This window comes from Leucopleurus acutus, assembly GCF_964270905.1.
Source record: "Leucopleurus acutus genome assembly, chromosome: 7".
In the NCBI taxonomy this organism is placed as follows: domain Eukaryota; kingdom Metazoa; phylum Chordata; class Mammalia; order Artiodactyla; family Delphinidae; genus Leucopleurus; species Leucopleurus acutus.
The window spans coordinates 106,761,551-106,780,500 of record NC_139150.1 but is presented as its reverse complement, the minus strand read 5'-3'; the positions used below and the strand labels follow the sequence as shown (position 1 = coordinate 106,780,500).

The window sequence follows — 18,950 nt, the reverse complement described above, 5'->3', positions numbered from 1 at the left end:
ACAGGCCCGCGTACCGCAAAAAAAAAAAAAAAAAAAAATTAAGGTTTAAGTAATAAAGGCCCTGAAGCAAAGAGAAGCCATCTCAAGACTGGGGGTAGGACCAGCGAGAATAGCCTATTACAGACTTCCTGGGAAGAGAAACCAGAGGCTGAGAGCAAAGACCCCTTGGTTCCTTTCTAAGAGAGTAAACAGTAGAGAATCTTCATTTTATTAATTATATCAATTTAGTTTATCAACCATCCTACAAGTTCCAAACCAAACACACACAGAAAAAGAAACCTAGGTTTCAGCTCTTTAATCAATCTCCTTATTCTGAAAACAATAATCATCGGGCTTTCAATGAACCAAAATAGTTAAAGCTTAAGTTCCATCGTATTCATATAAATCCCCTGGTTCATATCTTGCCCCTGGAAATTCGTATTTAAATTTATATAGCTTATTCCTATATGTTTCCCCCAAACTACTACAGCAAACAGCTATATAATCTTACTCATCCAACACCTAATTTTCACCAGAAAATAATTATTCCCTTTTATTCCATTTATCAAAATAAATCCACAGCACTTCTTAGGATGAGCATCATCCTGAAAAAGAAAAAGAATTTTTTTTTAAATTTCTGAAAATAAAGTTATCTGCAAGGGGCTCCTCCAACCTCTTTTACATGCAGAGGCAGTTGGGTGCAGGGTCTCCTCTTGGAGGGATGTGGTTTCCCGGCAACCTGCCTCCGGTTGTCAGGGAGAGACCCTGGTGAGCTGGTGAGCAGGGCTGTTATCAGGCCGGCTGCAGCCTCGGTGGGGGGAGCGGGCAGCTCCGTGTGGCTGCTTCGTGCCAGTGCACACAGCTCGGTGTGCGAGGAATGCTAAGTGGTGGGCCAGGAACCCCAGGGACCAAGCAGGAGTTGTTACATTGGGCTTCCTGCTAGATGACGTAGCTCTTCATGAATTGGTTCTTAAGAAGGGATGAGGAAATGGAGGTTTGCAGCCATGCAGTGCTTTCTCCGGGACTCTGAAAGCTGGCTGATTCATTCAGCAAACCCTAACGTGGTTTTCTTTTCATCTGCTAACTACAGTATGTCTGTTAAAATATCAAATTTTCTTCAGTTGGCCAAAGAATAATTTTTGGCCTCGTGTGAACAATGCTTTTTAATTTTTCACATTGTGTTTGACCTAAGCAAACTATAAATTACCTAAGAGTAAACTACAAATTAAAAAAAAAATTAAAGCTAAAATATGAAAAAGTTCCAGAGGAAAATTCAACACTAATGTTATTACCTTACCATGATAATAGTTTCAAAAGAATTCATTTTATATACATGCTCTGGGAAGACATTCAATGTTTCTGAATTTCATTCCTCATTTTTTAAAAATGTAATGATAATATAGTCATCAAAACATATTATAACTCTACATTTCTTCCAGTTTCACTATTACCAGTCTTTGCTGTATTATAACGTAAATTTAACACACTTATTCAACAAGCTAGTGGATCAGAAATATACCCTGCTCTGAAACTCTGTAGATATGCTCACATGAAATGGTACAGAAGTCCTATAGAAAGCAAGGAACCATGTCTTTCTCTGTGAAGGGCAATAACCTTATTCAACATTTTAGAAGCGATCCAGCTTACAGAAGAGAGCCCAGCTGGTTCAGAGGCTATGGCAATCTCTGGTCAAGGTAAAATCAAGCATTTGGCATTGTTTAAAAACCAACAAAAAATAGGCCCCCAAAAAAGTCACTTATGCTAAGCCCCACGTCACCAAACCAAGATTTACCTTGGCTACAGTTTTGGGTCTCCCAGAAATGAGAGAGAAACGGTTTAAGAACCAGTCAGGAATCTCCTGCCATCCCGTGGAGGAAAGTAACCTTGCCATGACCACCCTGCCTAGTACAACTTCCTTGTTCCCGCTTCCTTCTGGCTATAAAAATCTTTCATTTTGTACAGCTCCTCAGAGCCCCTTTCTATCAGCTAGATGGGATACTGCCCAATTCCAATCAGTTTTTGCTCAGATAGACTCTTAAAAGTTTTAATAGGCCTCAGCTGATTTTAACAGCATCATGATCAAAGTAGTCAAGTGTCTCACCAAATGGGAAGAACGTTTTGACAGGACATCCAGAGAGGAAGTTACCAGAAGACCAAGCAGCCTGACCATTGTAATCCAAGAGCTCTGGTCATGCCCACAGGGCACCGTAACCAGGTTAGAAGTTCAGTAAACGCAAGGGAGAACAATGGCAATCTCTGAGCTCCAAATGCATTAAAGGAACTCAACCTTTACATCCCTTAAGAAGACACACTGGAATGAAAGTGTAAAACAGGGCCTCAAAGCCCTAGCTCCACCTCTAGTTCTGAGAGCAATCAATGCTGAAACAGTCCCCAAAAGGCAGCATGGAAGGGGAAGAACTGAGATTAGCCTTGAAAGGCCCAGGAAGATTGAGATGGGCTGTGAGGAAAAAAGCAAACTTCCCAGAGGAAGGTACTAAGAGTAGAAGTCAGCCTCAGCAGTGGAAGCAGAGATCAGGAACACTGAGATTAGCGGCAAGTCAAAGAATGTTTCTAACCCCAGGATGAAGAAAGTCATCACCCAGATCTCACAGTTACCGCTGTTTTCTTAGCAGTGACAGAAATCTGAGGTTTAAACAGATGCCTGGTAGTGGTGCTCATGACAGACTGGGAAGGCTGAAAGCAGTGAACAAGGCAAGTGTCATGGTTAGTTTTCTGTGCCAAGCTGACTGGGCTAAAGGATGCCCAGATAGCTGGTAAAACATTATTTCCATGTGTATTGTGAAGGTGCTTCCAGAAGAGATTAGCATTTGAGTTGGTACACTGAGTAAAGAAGATGATCCCACCAAGATGGGGGGGGAGGGTGCTCATTCAATCCAATCGGATTAGAAGTAAAAGATGGAAGAAGGGGGAAGTCACTCTGTCTGAGCTGTAATATCCATCTTCTCCTGACATCAGATGTTCCTTGTTCTCAGGCTTTAAGACTCAGACTGGAACTTACACCATTGGCTCCCCTGGTTCTCAGCTTTCAGGGTTGGACTGCATTACATCACCAGTTCTCCTGGGCCTCCAGCTTGCAGACAGCAGATCTTGGACTTTTCAGCCTCCATAATCATGTGCTCCAGTCCCTCATACTATATATATATTGTTCTGTTTCTCTGGAAAACCCTGACTAATACAGAAGGCAAGGAACAATCAAGACTCACCGGAAGAGGACCAGTTTAAATACAGAGGCAAGGATCGAAGATGAATGTGGCTAAGGTTTGGGGGAGAGTAGTGCCACAATAGAAATGGGGAAATTAAAATATGTATCCAGTGTTTTGAAGGGAAAATGGTAAGTTTGGTCTTATAACTGAGTTTGGGGTTATGGCCGGACATACGTATCCTCTAAGAATTTGGAAATGGGAAGCGGAACTTTTGCAAGATGAGATCTAGCTTTCAGAAGCCATGCACAGATGAGAGTGGTTGGGAAGAAGCTAGCCAGCCAGCCAGGAGAAGACAGTACAAAGAGTAAAGCAGTAAAATGCAGGCAACGACAGGGGTGATGCCAGCAAATGCCAATTCCACTTATTCAAAGACAAGGCAGATGTCAGACTCTCCCAACCTCTCACCATCTCTTAGCTTAAAAGTTGGTGAGGAGATAGACACAAGTTAAAATGACTGAACTACCCCATGATGACAAACCCATGGCCTACTAGAAATCTGACGTAACCAAAGGTCTGGGCAGCATGGAGAAAACTCAGCTCTGTGCAGCCGAGCCTGGGCTGATGCTCTGAACTCCAGGAAGGAAGAAGTGACAGCTAAGGAGGCTGCCATCACGTACCAAGGGTGGACTGATGCTCCGTTCTTCAAATATGGCCCACTCCTTATCACATACATTTCCATTTGGCTGTCGAAATGCTATCTAGGTAACACATTTTTCCGGTATAATAGGAAAGACTATTAACACAGAAACCAGCAAACAGTGGCAATCCCAAGTCCCCAGGTGCCCACCCTTCCTGTCTTCTTCAATGTGCTATTCTCCTCTCCATTACTCAACCCGTGTCCAGTGCTTTCATAAGCATTCTTGCCAGAGACAATGTTGCCTGATGCTTTTTTTTTTTTTTTTGTGGTACACGGGCCTCTCACTGTTGTGGCCTCTCCCGCTGCTGAGCAGAGGCTCCGGAGGGACACGCAGGCTCAGCGACCATGGCTCACGGGCCCAGCCGCTCCGCGGCATGTGGGATCTTCCCGGACCGGGGCACGAACCCGTGTCCCCTGCACTGGCAGGCGGACTCTCAACCACTGTGCCACCAGGGAAGCCCCCTGATGCATTTTTGCCACAAACATTTCCACTGGGTTAAGTAATTGGACGTAAGGCAATTTTGCCCTGAAAGATAAAATAATGAAAAATAAAAGAGGGACATTAAAAAGGACGTAATAAAACATGAGAAGTGTAGATTCATGGCGATACTGCCCAAATAACTGATTTTACTTTGTGGGTTGTACCTGAAAACTCGTCTTCCAAGTCTTTCATTTATTGCGTTCTATACTTTATTCTTGCTTGTTGATTCATTTCCTCGTTCAGCATCAGACAAATTTTCTCTAAAATTTCTTCCTTCATTAAGAGAGGTATCAGTTTCCAAACACTAGCATGCGCATTTGTAACTGAGCTCTGTGTTGCCTTGTGAAAGCCTCTACTCTGTTGTGTGTTCTTAGCATGTTGGCACATGTCCATTGATAGATGTTCCAAAGTTCTATGGGAAACGTGGGTTCAACTCTGCACCTTTGAGGTCCTTAGTCTCTTCCTCCTCCAATGCAGTGTGTTTCAAACTAAAAAACCTACTCTTGGGGCAAATCACTGTCATCTGTCAGCTCAGTAAAGCCATCAATAATGTCACTAAGTGGAAGAAATGCTAACGCATTTCAACCAGTTAAAACCAAACTGTCAAACCAAAAACTGTCAACCAGTTATTTCATCTTTCACAGCAAAACTGCCAGTTAGTTCTGCAGCAAAAAATGCTTGCAGCAAAGATGTCTACAGCTAAGATGCTTATGGAGAAAGTACCTAGAACCCATTCAAACAGCTATTGACTATCTATTCTGTATCACAACACAGGTATGTTTTTGAGGGGCCTGCCCATCAAAGAGATCACAACATAATATGCTACAGTCATTCAGCAAATATTTATTGTCAACCTACTGTGTTCCAGACACAAAGAATAAGACAAAATTCTGCCCTGAAGTAGTTTGTACTCTAATGCTACTATTTCATAAAACATTAGATATTCTGATGCTCTCAGACAAACTGTAGACTTATGAGGGAAGAAAGATGAAAGAACAGGATGTAGAAGATCCACAACTTTTCTTCCTCACACTGACACCCTGAAACCATCTTCTGCAGAATTCAGTCTTTCGTACAGTGCCAGAGTTCGAGATCTGGGCTGGCACAGGATGGCAGGGGCTACAGCCAGCTGCTGTAGTATGAGAAGGGGCCTGGTCATCTGCCAAGGCAGCAGGGGTGATGGCTCCCAGGCCACTGGGGTCTGTGAAGGGGCCAGACCAAGCTCGGCAAAGAGGCCTTCACTCTGGTCCTTGCTGAGGGCCTGGAGGCTGCTGGCTCTCTTGGGACCCATGTCACAGGCTGAGTCTCCTCACCCAGCTGTCGTCACTCTCCTCCCTCCCCAGCTGATACAGGGGCTCGCTGTGTCCCCTGAACCAGAGGGGAGCAGGACGGGGCCCCCCAAGGGCTGTGCTGAGCATGACATCCTTTTCCCCACCGCTGCTGCAGGTCCCTAGCACGTCCCTGCTCAGAGATTTGAAGACAAGGGGCTTCCCATCATTCATCCTGGCCAGTCGAAAAGTTTACCACTGGTCACAAGAGTGATTGAGAGGGAATTCTGAAATCAGCACAAATCCACCACCACTAGTGGAAAAAAAATTCAGAATATGTACCCCATGGATAAAACATATTATGTTTTTGCTAGTTTCTCTGGGTCACCATTGGTCACACGATGGTCACATAAAAAAACCACCTTTTTGGTCTTTGTTTTCAGGCATTAACCACATTCTCCCCCAATATCCACAAAACATTACTGAGTGTCTGATGCAGGCAGGCAGTACCCTTTGTGAAGTGCTACACACTACAGGATAAAATAAGTATCAAACATGGTCCAGTCCCTCGCTTTAAGGAGTGAAACATGGCTCCCCACTCTGGACAGACATCCTTCTGGGGAGCTCACACTCATATGGGGAGATAATGTTATCAAACACAAGTCTGTGTGCCCGACGCACAGTGAGGCCAAACAATACCAAAACGGTAGAGTTTGGAGCAGAGAAAGGCTTACTGCAGGGCCATGTAAGGAGACAGGCGGCCCATGCTTCAGAAACCCCGAACTCCCGGAATGCTTTCAGCAAAGCCTTTTTATAGGAAAGGTGAGGGAGGCGCGTGGTTAGCTGTGAAACTTCTTGGTGTCAGATCCTTTGCTCCTGAGGTTGGGTCACGTCAGGTCACGATGTTCCTGTAAACCTTCACCAAAACAAATTGTTATTCTCTGTCCTGACAAGAGAGAGCAAGGTCCCAAGGCTCACCTTTCGCCCTCCGAGGTCCAGGCCCTGGCCGAGAGGAGGGGGGTCCCTGCGCCGGCCGGTTACCCTGCCCAGGAGCGTCTGTCCAGCACCCAGTCTGGGTCCTCCCGCCAGTGCCCAGGCCGGGCTAAAGAGTCAGATCTCAGCTGGCGTTGCCCTCAGGGCCAGGTCCCCAGACCTGGCCCAGCTGTCATCACTGAGGGGGGCAAGGCGCCCAGGATCCAGCCGGCCCTCAGGCTTTGCATTTAAACTGGAGAGAATCATTTGTGTATGATCAATGTAATACCTCTTGTAGCAAATACCCATCAGGTGAATTCCCAGCTCATGACAACTGCCCTTCTTTGAGAATAGCCCAACCACAGAGGTGGACCTGAAGTAATGCTGTGCAATGTCCTTGCAACTTAACCCTGACCTATGGCCACCTCCTAGGGGTAGACAACTGATCTCAGCTGGACCAATTTTTGAAACTTGAACAGAGAGGCTGAAGCTGGCTGAAGCTGTTACCTTGATGGCAGTGTCCGTATACTCCAGTCGCTGAGGCCTCCGTGGACTGCCACCCATGCAGACAGCCACCCCCTTTAGGTAGCAGAGGTGGGGATGAGGAAGATGTTCGCTGCTGCCTCAAGGCCTGGGCCTGGCCAGCAGGCACCCGTGGCATGGACTCTGGGGCTCTGCGGGACATAGCCCTCAGCCTGTCCCTGAGCCCCCAGCTCACCCGCCAGCCCCAAGACCGGAGGGCATGGAGGGCTCCAGGGAAACGGCCACGATCGGCCTCTCACTGCACTGTCTGCCTTGAGGACCACTGTCAGGCTGAATGTTGGCGGAGTGGGACCTCTAACTGATGCGCTAAAGGTCTTGTGATAACGGCTGCACACCCACCCCACCCCTACTACAATAAGACAGAGATTTAATAACTTGGGTAGCAAAAAAGCACCTCAGTAGCAATGCAAGATCTGATAGAAGGATTCATAAAATAGTTCAAAATTATTTGTCTAGTAGAGAAGAAAGGGATTGCTTAGGTTGGAGAGGAAAGGCATGGGTTTATAGGAGAAAGGGAATTCAAGCAGGGTAAGTTTTGAGGAAGAGCAGGATAAGGATATATGGAAATCACAATATTTTACCCAAGCAGGCATTTAATAAACATTTAATGAATGACTAAATGAAAAGATTAGCGTGTGGAACCCACTTGGGTAAAATCACATGAATGTTTCCAGAGGCAAAACACTGAAACACATGCTAGCCAGAAGATGGGGTTCTATAGGGGCACAGTAGGAAAAAAGGCTGGGAAGGTAAGGGTCAGATGGCGGGAGATATGGAATACCCTTATCCCAGGGACTTCAGGAAAGTACTGAGGATTCTGAAACAGAGGGTAAAATAAAGAGCTTTAGACAGGATGCAAAGAGGAGAGATAATAGCTCTGTGTCCTACAATTTAGAAGTTAATCACACACTGGTGAAAATTTTTCTAAAAGGAAATTTGTTTTCCATGATTTTCTTTTAAAAGTCTATGTACATCACTCAAAATAAAAGAAATACACATAATGCCTTCTACATAATAGTGGAAGGAATTTGTCCCCAAGGATCTTTTCTTTGTATAAATGATGCCACCACAATTGACACTTCAATAAAAATGAATATTTATGAAATGTAAAATGATTTGGATTAACTTATTCCAATTTCACCCTCTAAATTTAGATTTTTAAATCACGCCGAAATGTGGATTTTGATTACAAAAGCAAGTTGGGGAAGAAAAACAGAACTTGACATGAAAAAGAGCAAAATTTAAAAAGGAAAAAAAAGAACTTGAAATAGGGATGAAAAAAAGATGATAGTAAGGTGGTCAATTAGACTAAAAACAGCAGAAAGAGATCATCTTCAAAGTGGAGTTACTTAATTCAATAATGCAGTCGCATTATAAGAACCAAAAGTTAAAAAAAAGCACGGAGTCAAGTCTCCCACCTGTGTCTCCCCTCCACCATCAGCTCACTGCATCGCCCTCTCCGTGGCCATTACTTTCTTATCTATCCTTCCAAAGTTTCTTTGTGCATAAATATTATTATTATCCTCCCTGTTCACACAAAAGTTAACATATAACACTGTTCTGACCTTGCATTTTTCACCTAACACTATATCTTGGCAACCTCTCCATACCCATTCATATAGATATTCCATGTTCTTTTTTACAGCTGCATATTTCATTGTGAGGATGAACCATAATTAATTTAACTAGCCCCTATTGATGGGCGTTTGGGTTGTTTCCAATCTTTGACTACTGCAAGAAAAGCTGCAGTGAATAACCTGGTACAGTCATCATTTGGCACGAATGCAAGTATATCTGTAGGATAAATTCCCAGAAATTGAATTCCTGGGTCAAAAGGTATACACATTTAAATTTTTGACAGATATGGCCAAATTGCCTTCCATAAGAGTTGAGCCAATTTACATTCTTGCCAGCTATGTACAAGAGTGTCTTCTCCCTCAAGGATTTACCAACAAAGTGTATCATCAAATTTCTGGATTTTTGCCAGTCTGAAGAATGAAAACTGGTACTTGCATTCTCCTCATTATGAATGAAGCTGAGCATCTTTTTATATGTTTAAGAGCCAATTATACTTCCTTTTCTGTAAACTGCTCATAACCTTTGTCTATTTTTCTAATGGATGTTGGTGTTTTCTTATTATCTTCTAGAAGCTTCTTATATATTAGGGAGATTAGTCCTTCACCTACGATATGAGTTGCAAATATTTACCCCAGTTTGTCTTTTGAATTTGCTTGCGGTAATTTTTGCCTGCAGAAGATTTTTATTTTGTTGTGATCCAATTTATCAGTTTTTTAAGTCTTCTGATTTTCAAGTCATGGTTAAAAAGGCTTTCCTTTCTAAAGGAATTCTCCCTTGCTCATCCTTAAATTATTTCATTTTTTACATTTAACTAAATGAAAAAACAGTACATATAGTAGTTAAGATCACAAACCCTAGAGGCAAACTGCCTATATTCATATCCCAGATCCACTACTTATTAGCTATATGACCTTGTATAAGTCACCTAAATGCTATAGGCCTCAGTTTCCACACCTACAAGTGGGGATAGTAACAGGTTACCACCTCCTCAGGTTGTTGTGAAGATTAAACGTATTAGTAAATGTAAATCAATTACTACAGTGTCCAGCATATAGTAAACACTCAATAAGAGTGAGCTATTATCAACATACATCTTTTGGAACTTATCCTGGTTTAAGATGTGAAGTACAGATCCAACTTTAGTGGGGGTTTTTTTGGGGTTTTTGTTTGTTTGTTTGTTTTCCATATGGCTACTCAGTTGTCCCATAACCATTTATTGAATATTCCATCTTTTCCCCACTGATTTGAGATGTCACCTGTACCATATGCTACATTCTCATACGTATTTAAGAATTTCTGATCTTCCTATCGACCTATCTATTCATGGACCAGTCCCACACTGTTTAAATTATTAAGCTTCACTTTTACTATGTGCAAGGGCTAGTTGTCCCTCTTTGTTCTTCTTTTACAGTTACCATTAACTATTCCTGCTTATTTTTCCATATGAATTTTTTAAATTAGTGCATCCTGTTGTAGAACAAAATAAAAATATCATTAGTATTTTTCCTGAAACCATGTTACCTTTATAAATTAACTAAGGGTAGGTTGCAAATAACAACAGACATAGACAGAGGTAATACAGAAAGGTGAAAAGCTGTTAAACAGATTGGAGGTTGGAGTAGAGATGAATTTAACTTTCAAAACAATAATATTAAGTCCCTAAGCTTCTATCTTACAGCCACTGAAAACCCACCAAAGAGGTAACACTGCCCATTTCTTGGGCCAATCAGAACCTTCGGCAACCTGTCGAGGCAGCAGTACCAGGGGTAGAGATAGAAAAGGCCACAATCTAAAATTTAAGTATTTGTGGGGGTGGAAGTTACAACAGCTGAACAAAAAGGACATGTGCCTTATAGGCTTGGCCCTACACCAAAAAAAACAGTTCACTGGTCCAGATATAGCAATGTATGCATGGCTATATAAAAAGGCAGAAGAGCCTGGACAGGAACCAAGTCCTGAGGTTTTGCAGTCAGAGTTATTAGATGGATAGAAAAAGAAATCATTGGCTTGTTTCTGTCATGTTAATCTTTTACCAGAAGTGTCATTTATATACTAAAGAACTGAGTGGGAAGACTTTGGTTAAGATAAAGGAGAACTAAATTGTGGTCAGTTTTAACCTTGAACCAGTTTGGAAATCTGATCAGGAGTTTTTGGTTTGTTTGTTTTTAGATGTCTAGGAGGACATACCACAGACACTGTAGTGTGTAAAGAGGAAGTTTCATACAAGCTGGGAAAGTTCAGCATTGAGAATTATTGCCTTTAAATATCCATTTATGAATCCTAGTTTGTTAAAAGAGAATTCTCTTTCAAGATAAAGTTTAGATAATGGGGTTATGTAATTTAGAGACAGAGTTAAAGATAATCTGGATTTTTTTTTTTTTTGAAACTCATTCTCTGAATTTGAGTCAGAAATAAAATAAGCTTTTTAAGGCTATCAATGAGCTGGGAGTGAAGTGATATGGGACATAGGAAATAGAACTGCTAATGTAGGTGAATGAGAAACAGGTCACACAGCATCAGTTCCCAAACTGCCTCAAATCCAAAGACCTCTACCTTCTCCATTCTCATACTGAGTATTGTGTATGATACACAGACCCTCAGAACGACCTCCTCCTATATATACTCAACAATTCTTTAAGGAAAAGAAAGATGGAAGAGTCCCTAGAAAACTGTAAATGCAGGATTTATCTTGGCATCGAGCCATACGTAAAAGATTAATCACCGCTTAATCCTCCAACACCTCTAAGGCACCCGTTTACAAACTACCAAGTGCATTAGTATCACCGGAAGGGCGTATTTAAAAGATATCATTGGGACTACACTTTGAGAAGCAATGCACCAAGGTAATTCTTCTCAAAAAGTATGGTCCTCAGGTTGGTGGACACGTGCTATCTGCGACCTTCTATGGGGCTGAGACAGAAATTAGAGTTAAGCTTTCGAAACTTTTAGAGCAGTTTCTAGCATTTCATTTTTATTATATTTTTTCATTTTTATTCATTTTATTTCATTTTTCTAGCATTTCACTTTTATTATATTTTATATATATTTTATTATACTCTCCAGAAGTATTGGTATGAGATTGGAAAATTATTTTTAAGTTTGGGAAGCACAGCTTTTCTGCATGGCTGACACACACAGGCAAACCCGGGAGCACAGGGCCAGGGGCAGCTCCTGCCAACTGGGGGAAACCGGGCAGTCCTGGAGGATAATGGTAGCCTGAGGATAATTCCTACAACCAGAACAGTGAAGTGAGAAACAATTTCAAAACTGCAGTATTCATCGTTCTGTACCATTCCATTGCTTCCAGTGACAACACAACGCCGCAGCACCGCTGCAAGTGGCCTGCATCCCAGCGGCCGGTGCCAAAAGGAAAGGGGATGCACACCGTGGGAAAGGGCGAAAATTGGGTCAGTGCTTTTCCCGCCCGAAGTTTGAAGCCGCCGGGGTATTTGCACTGTAGGTGAATGATACCACCGTAGTAGGTCCAGTCAACGCGTTTCGCGTTGTTTTAGCTGGTGAGAACCCAAACAAAGAAAGAATAGCTACCCCTGGCCCCCTCCCCTGCCAGCGCCCTCCGCGCCTGCGCAGAACGCCGGCTGCCGACCCTCCCGAGGCTGGCCCCCGGCTCCCTTCTGGCGGCCAGAAGATGCGCGTGCGTAGCGGCGACGACCGCGCCCTCTGTGCGTGCCCGCGTCCTTACCCGCTACGGCGATCGCCTCCTTCCGGCCCGGTAGGGCCGCCTGTGGGCTGACGATGTTGGAGGCAGAGTTACCCATTCTACGGACGGAGAAGAGGCTCTGGAAGAGCTGGTGGGCCGTCCTGGCGGCGGCGAGCATGGGCGGGTGTGTTGCCTAGGGGCCGCCGGGTGGACCGGCGCGGTCGGGAGCCGACTCGCCGCTGCGGAGTGGGCGGCCGGCGTGGGCGGCGGGAGCTGGGTGCACTGGCCGGCCGGCGGGCGGGTCAGCGGGGGCACGTACGCGGCGGGCTGTGCTGCCCCCGCCCCGGAATCGAGTAATTACCTCAGCCTCGTGCCGGGCGGGCCGGGACCGAGGGCGTGTTCTCGCCCTGGCGTGGGGCCGGGTCCGGGGAGGCACCTGCGAGTTTTCCTTGCTTCCCTTAGGTGCAAAGTTCCCGGGCGGAAGACAAGTGTAGTAATGGCGGTACAAAGTACGTGAAGCGGCAGGGGCCAAAAAAATAATGCCCGGCTTTTGACTTTGAAGTTCGTTCGCATTTCACAACCTCCTTAACAATTGCTCGGTGTGCCCAGTAAGCTGTACGACTACCTACCTTACAAACTAGTAACTGTATCTGTTTCCACTGGAGCCATTATGATGATAAATTATCAAAAAGATGATTATCCAAAGTGAAAACTAAGCACAATTTTCAAAAAGTTAAGAATAGGAAAGATAATTCAATATAATGTTTTATATACACATATTTATATGCACACACATAGAAATAATATACTGATAAACACAAGGGGGGAAAATAGGAACAAGGCACTGATACCCCATTAACGCAGTTCGGGTGAACTTAAGCGTTCTCTTGGATCATTCTTGGCTCTCAAATCATGGGACGTAACATTTGCTCCTGTGACAGATTTTCAACCCCAAAAATAAGGTGGGTGGAGGCAGATGGGTGACTTGGGAGTTGCATATGTGAAATTTTGGTTTTACACGAATGTTCTGCCAAAGTGGGCGGATAGTCTCATGAAGGAAGGAACTTCAGATTAGCACCCAGAGAAATGAGAAGGCGCTGAGCCAACCTCCCCAGTGGATTTAGTTACCTCTCTATCTTGTTTAGTTACCTCTTTGTGTTCATGTGGTCTGGACTGTAACCTGAGGACAGGAGGATTAGACCTACTGTATTGTAGAATATGGCCAGACAGGTAACATTAAAACTCGGTCAAAGTGTTTTGTAATACGGGCTCTGTCTGTGTAGTGTGCCTCGGTTTTTACTTCCGATTTATTTGGTTTTGCCAGGAGATTATACGAAGTAGGTTCTACAGGCCTTTCCTGAAAGCTTTACAAGGTGTCCCTTCTAGGTCGTAAGACCATTCTTCTGTCAAAGGAAATAGTCTGTGTTTTCTTTTTCTATGTTTTGTGGTTGATTGTATGAAATTAAGAACGGAAGAATTTGGGGACTTCCCCAGCAGTCCAGTGGTTAAGACCCTGCGCTTCCACTGCAGTAGGCGCCGGTTCCATCCCTGGTCCAGGAACTAAGATCCCATGTGACACACACATACACACACACACACACAAAACCGAAGAATTTTTCATGTCAAGGAGAAGTACTTACGTAATGTTAAGAAACCTCAACAAAGCTACAGTATGTATACGTGTAGTATGTAGTACACGTATAATAATGCATACACATCCCCTTGCACACCCACTGAAGAAAAACTAGAAAAAAATTGAAAAACTGTTTGCAGTTTTGTTGTTCATGGTAATGGTTGACAGGTTTTCACTTTCTTTAAACTTCTGGTTTGAAATGGTACATATTGTTACAGTGTTCTCAAGTATTCCCCTGGCTGTGATACTTTTATTATTATAATTTTTTTTAATTTTTAAAAGAAAAAAATACCTTTTTTCATAAAACAGGGGTTTCTTATCTCATTTACCAGAATAGTTGAGAGAAAAGTTACACTGAGGTTGGTTGCTTGGTTGGCTGGTTGGTTGGTTTAGGAGAGAATTAATATTCCTGCCTTCAATGATGCCATTTTCATCACTAAGTTTTCGATTTCTTCAGAATCTCCTAAACCCTTCTGAGCTTCTCCACACTGAGAGAGTCTTTTTTTGTCCGTATTCCCCATTGGGCACGCACTGCTTTGAAGTGTTATTTTTGTGATTATGCTCTGGTTTTCCAACAAATTCTAACAATGTATGTTCTTTAGGATACAGTCTAAGCATCCTCTTTGGTATAACAAATACCCAAAATATATCAGTTTAAACAAAATAGAAGTTTATTTCTTCTATTATGTAACGATCCAGAAATAGAGCACTGAGCAGGACCGTGTCTTTTCTTCTGTAATATCTCACACTATATTGGCTCAAATTAAGTGTACAGTGATTATGTATTTGGTTAAGTTGGGTCAAAACGTTGACTTAGAATAGCAAAAGTTTCTTTTCCGTGTGTTCAGGAATGGCTCTGCCTTGCCCCTTGGAGAAAGGAATATTTAATACTCTTTTCCAAAACTAGGCCTAGCTTTTCGTTGGAATACAGCTTAGGTTGCTGTAACCCAAAGGTATTATATTTGAAACAAGATAGTTTTTGTTTTGGTTTTTTCTCTCATGTACTGGTCCAGGACTAGGAGGGCAGCACTGCTATCCACATACGTAACCACCATCCCAGAACCTGGCAGCGCATCTGTATCTTAGCCCAGCAAAAAGGCAGAAAGGAAAGGGATGCACATCTCAGTACTCCTAGGAGTGTGTCCCAGAGGTAGCACATGTCATTTCTCCTCATTCCATTGACCTGGTTAGACACACAGCCACATCTAACTGTTGGGAAGGTGGGAGGTAGAGTTCTCTAGCTGGGCAACCACAGATCCAGCTAACACTAGGCAGTTCTAGTAACAAAGGAAGAAGGTAAGAATGTACTTTGGTGGACAACTCTTATAGTCCATTCCTCTGGCCATCGAGATATCTGTATGTGTGTATATATGTATATGTATATGTGTATATATGTGTGTGCATATATATATATATATATATGAATATATCCCCTTCTTCTAACATATAGGACACACCCTATTTTAAAGTTCCAAGGACATGATCCAGTGACCGATAAACTAAAAAAATGAGGTGTCTCTTCCCTCCTCCCACTCTCTCCCCCACACACCTGGTGTACAATGATGAAGCAGGATATTAAAATCAATTTGGAAAAAGAATGCGGGGCGGGGGGGGAAGAGTAGTCACTGGTCCACAGTCTAATCAAATGTTGCAAAAGGGAAACTTCGAAGACTGCCTAGATGGTGGAGGTCGGGAGTGTGGATGGTGGTGGATGGGAAAATAGAGGAGGTAACATGGAGTAAGTAGTCTGGGGACTTTGACATCTAAGGTGAGAACCTCCCTCCCACTTGATTCACTCTGTCTATACCAACTGGAATGCCTGCCGGATTCTCTCTGGTTTTCCGACCTTATTCTTCATTCAATTCAAGACTCATCTTGTCTGTGCAACCTTCCCTGATTGCACAAGAAAACACAGTTATTCGTTGAGCCTAGGTTGCCCCATAGCACTCACCACTTGCATCACTCGGGTAGCACATAGTCTGTACTACCTTGTGTTGTTAGTTATCTGAAAAGATATACTAATTATTATGGAGGTTTAAAATATGTCCACAAATTGTTTTTTTCTTTTATAGATCTATATTGGAGTATAATTGCCTCACAATACTGTGTTAGTTTCTGCTGTACACCAAAGTGAATCAGCCCTATGCATACATATGTCCCCATATCCCCTCCCTCTTGAGCCTCCCTCCCACCCTCCCTATCCCACCCCTCTAGGTTTTCACAAAGCACCGAGCTGATCTCCCTGTGCTATGCAGCTGCTTCCCACTAGCTATGTATTTTACATTTGGTAGTATATATATGTCCATGCCCCTCTCTCATGTCGTCCCAGCTTACCCTTCCCCCTCCCCGTGTCCTCAAGTCCATTCTCTACATCTGCATCTTTATTCCAGTCCTGCCACTAGGTTCATCATAACCTTTTTTTTTTTTTTTAGATTCCATATATATGTGTTAGCATACAGTATTTGTTTTTCACTTTCTGACTTACTTCACTCTGTATGACAGACTCTAGATCCATCCACCTCACTACAAATAGTTCAGTTTTGTTTCTTTTTATGGCTGAGTAATAGTCCATTGTATATCTGTGCCACATCTTCTTTATCCATTCATCTGTCGATGGACACTTAGGTTGCTTCCATGTCCTAGCTATTGTAAATAGTGCTGCAATGAACATTGTGGTATATGTGTCTTTTTGAATTATGGTTTTCTCAGGGTATATGCCCAATAGTGGGATTGAGTATGATGCTTGCTGTGGGTTTGTCATATATGGCCTTTATTATGTTGAGGTAGTTTCCCTCTATGCCCATTTTCTGGAGATTTTTTATCATAAGTGGATGTGGAATTTTGTTAAAAGCTTTTTCTGCATCTATTGAGATGATCATATGGTTTTTATTCCTTAATTTGTTAATATGGTGTATCACATTGACTTGCGTATATTGAAGAATCCTTGTGTACCTGGGATAAATCCCACTTGATCATGGTGTATGATCCCTTTAATGTGTTGTTGAATTCTGTTTGCTAGTATTTTGTTCAGGATTTTTGCATCTATGTTCATCAGTGATATTGGTCTATACTTTTCTTTTTTTGTGATATCTTTTTCTGGTTTTGGTATCTGGGTGATGGTGGCTTTGTAGAATGAATTTGGGAGTGTTTCTCCCTCTGCAATATTTTGGAAGAGTTTGAGAAGAATCGGTGTTAGCTCTTCTGTAAATGATTGATAGAATTCACCTGTGAAGCCATCTGATCCTGGACTTTCGTTTGTTGGAAGATTTTTAATTATGGTTTCAATTTCATTACTTGTGATAGTAGGTCTGTTTATATTTTCTAATTCTCCCTGGTTCAGTCTTGGAAAATTATACCTTTCCAAGAATTTGTCCATTTCTTCGTCGTTGTCCATTTTATTGGCATATAGTTGTTTGTAGTAGTCTCTTATAATCCTTTGTATTTCTGCAGTGTCAGTTGTGATTTTTCATTTCTAATTTTATTGATTTGCATCCTGTCTCTTTTTTTCTTGATGAGTCTGGCTAAGGGTTTATCAATTTTGCTTATCTTCTCAAAGAACCAGCTTTTAGCTTTATTGAGCCTTGCTATTGTTTTCTTTGTTTCTATTTCATTTATTTCTGCTCTGATTTTTATGATTTCTTTCCTTCTACTGACTTTGGGTTTTCTTTGTTCTTCTTTCTCTAGTTTTTTAAAGTGTAGGGTTAGATTGCTTATTTTAGATTTTTCTTGTTTCTTGAGGTGAGATTGAATTGCTATAAACTTCCCTCTCAGAACTGCTTTTGCTGCATCCCATAGGTTTTGGGTCGTCCTGTTTTCATTGTCATTTGTTTCTATGTATTTTTTTACTTCTTCTTTGACTTCTTCAGTGATCTCTTGGTTATTTAATAGTACACTGTTTAGCCTCCATGTATTTCTGTTTTTTACATTTTTTTTCCTGTAATTGATTTCCAATCTCATAGCATTGTGGTCAGAAAAGATGCTTGATACGATATCAATTTTCTTAAATTTTCCGAGGTTGATCATAAGTGGGTGTTGACGATGTGATCCAAGATGTGACCCAAGATGTGATCTATCCTGGAGAATGTTCCCTGTGCACTTGAGAAGAAAGTGTATTCTGCACTTTTGGGTGGAATGTTCTGTAAATATCAATTAAATCTGTCTGGTCTATTGTGTCATTTAAAGCTGTGTTTCCTTATTTATTTTCTGTTTGGATGATCTGTCCATTGGTGTAAGTGGCATCTTAAAGTCCCCTACTATTATCATGTTACTGTCGATTTCTCCTTTCATGGTTGTTAGCATTTGCCTTATGTATTGGGTGCATAAACATAATTGTTATATATTCTTCTTGGATTGATCCTTTGATCATTATGTAGTGTCCTTTTTTGTCTCTTATAATAGCCTTTATTTTAAAGTCTATTTTATCAGATAGGAGTATTGCTACTCCAGCTTTCTTTTGATTACCACTTGCATGGAACATCTTTTTCCATCTCTTCACCTTCAGTCTTTATGTGTCCCTAGGTCTGAAGTGGGTCTCTTGTAGACAGCAAATATATGGGTCTTGTTTTTGTATCCATTCAGCCAATCTGTGTCTTTTGGTGGGAGCATTTAGTCCATTTACATTTAAGGTAATTATTGATATGTATGTTCCTATTCCCATTTTCTTAATTGTTTTGGGTTTGTTATTGTAGGTCTTTTTCTTCCCTTGTGTTTCCCGCCTAGAGAAGTTTCTTTAGCATTTGTTGTAAAGCTGGTTTGGTGGTGTTGAATTCCCTTAGCTTTTGCTTGTCTGAAAAGCTTTTGATTTCTTTGTCGAATCTGAATGAGATCCTTGCTGGGTAGAGTAATCTTGGTTGTAGGTTTTTCCCTTTCATCACTTTAAGTATATCCTGCCACTCCCTCTGGCCTGCAGAGTTTCTGCTGAAAAATCAGCTGATAACCTTATGGGGATTCCTTTATATGTTATTTTTTGTTTTTCCC

At 42.2% G+C, this 18,950-nt stretch overlaps 1 protein-coding gene across 1 annotated transcript in view; it reads right to left on the bottom strand.

Annotated features, from left to right (window-relative positions):
- MSRA (methionine sulfoxide reductase A) overlaps positions 1 to 12,784 on the bottom strand; it is a 371,460-nt gene extending 358,676 nt beyond the window's left edge. Inside the window, exon 1 of the mRNA XM_082843176.1 lies at positions 12,383 to 12,784. Within this exon, the coding sequence (XP_082699302.1) occupies positions 12,383 to 12,518 (136 nt within the window). The 5' untranslated portion in view covers positions 12,519 to 12,784. The remainder of the gene's footprint in view (positions 1 to 12,382) is intronic.
- Between the last annotated feature and the right edge of the window lie 6,166 nt (positions 12,785 to 18,950).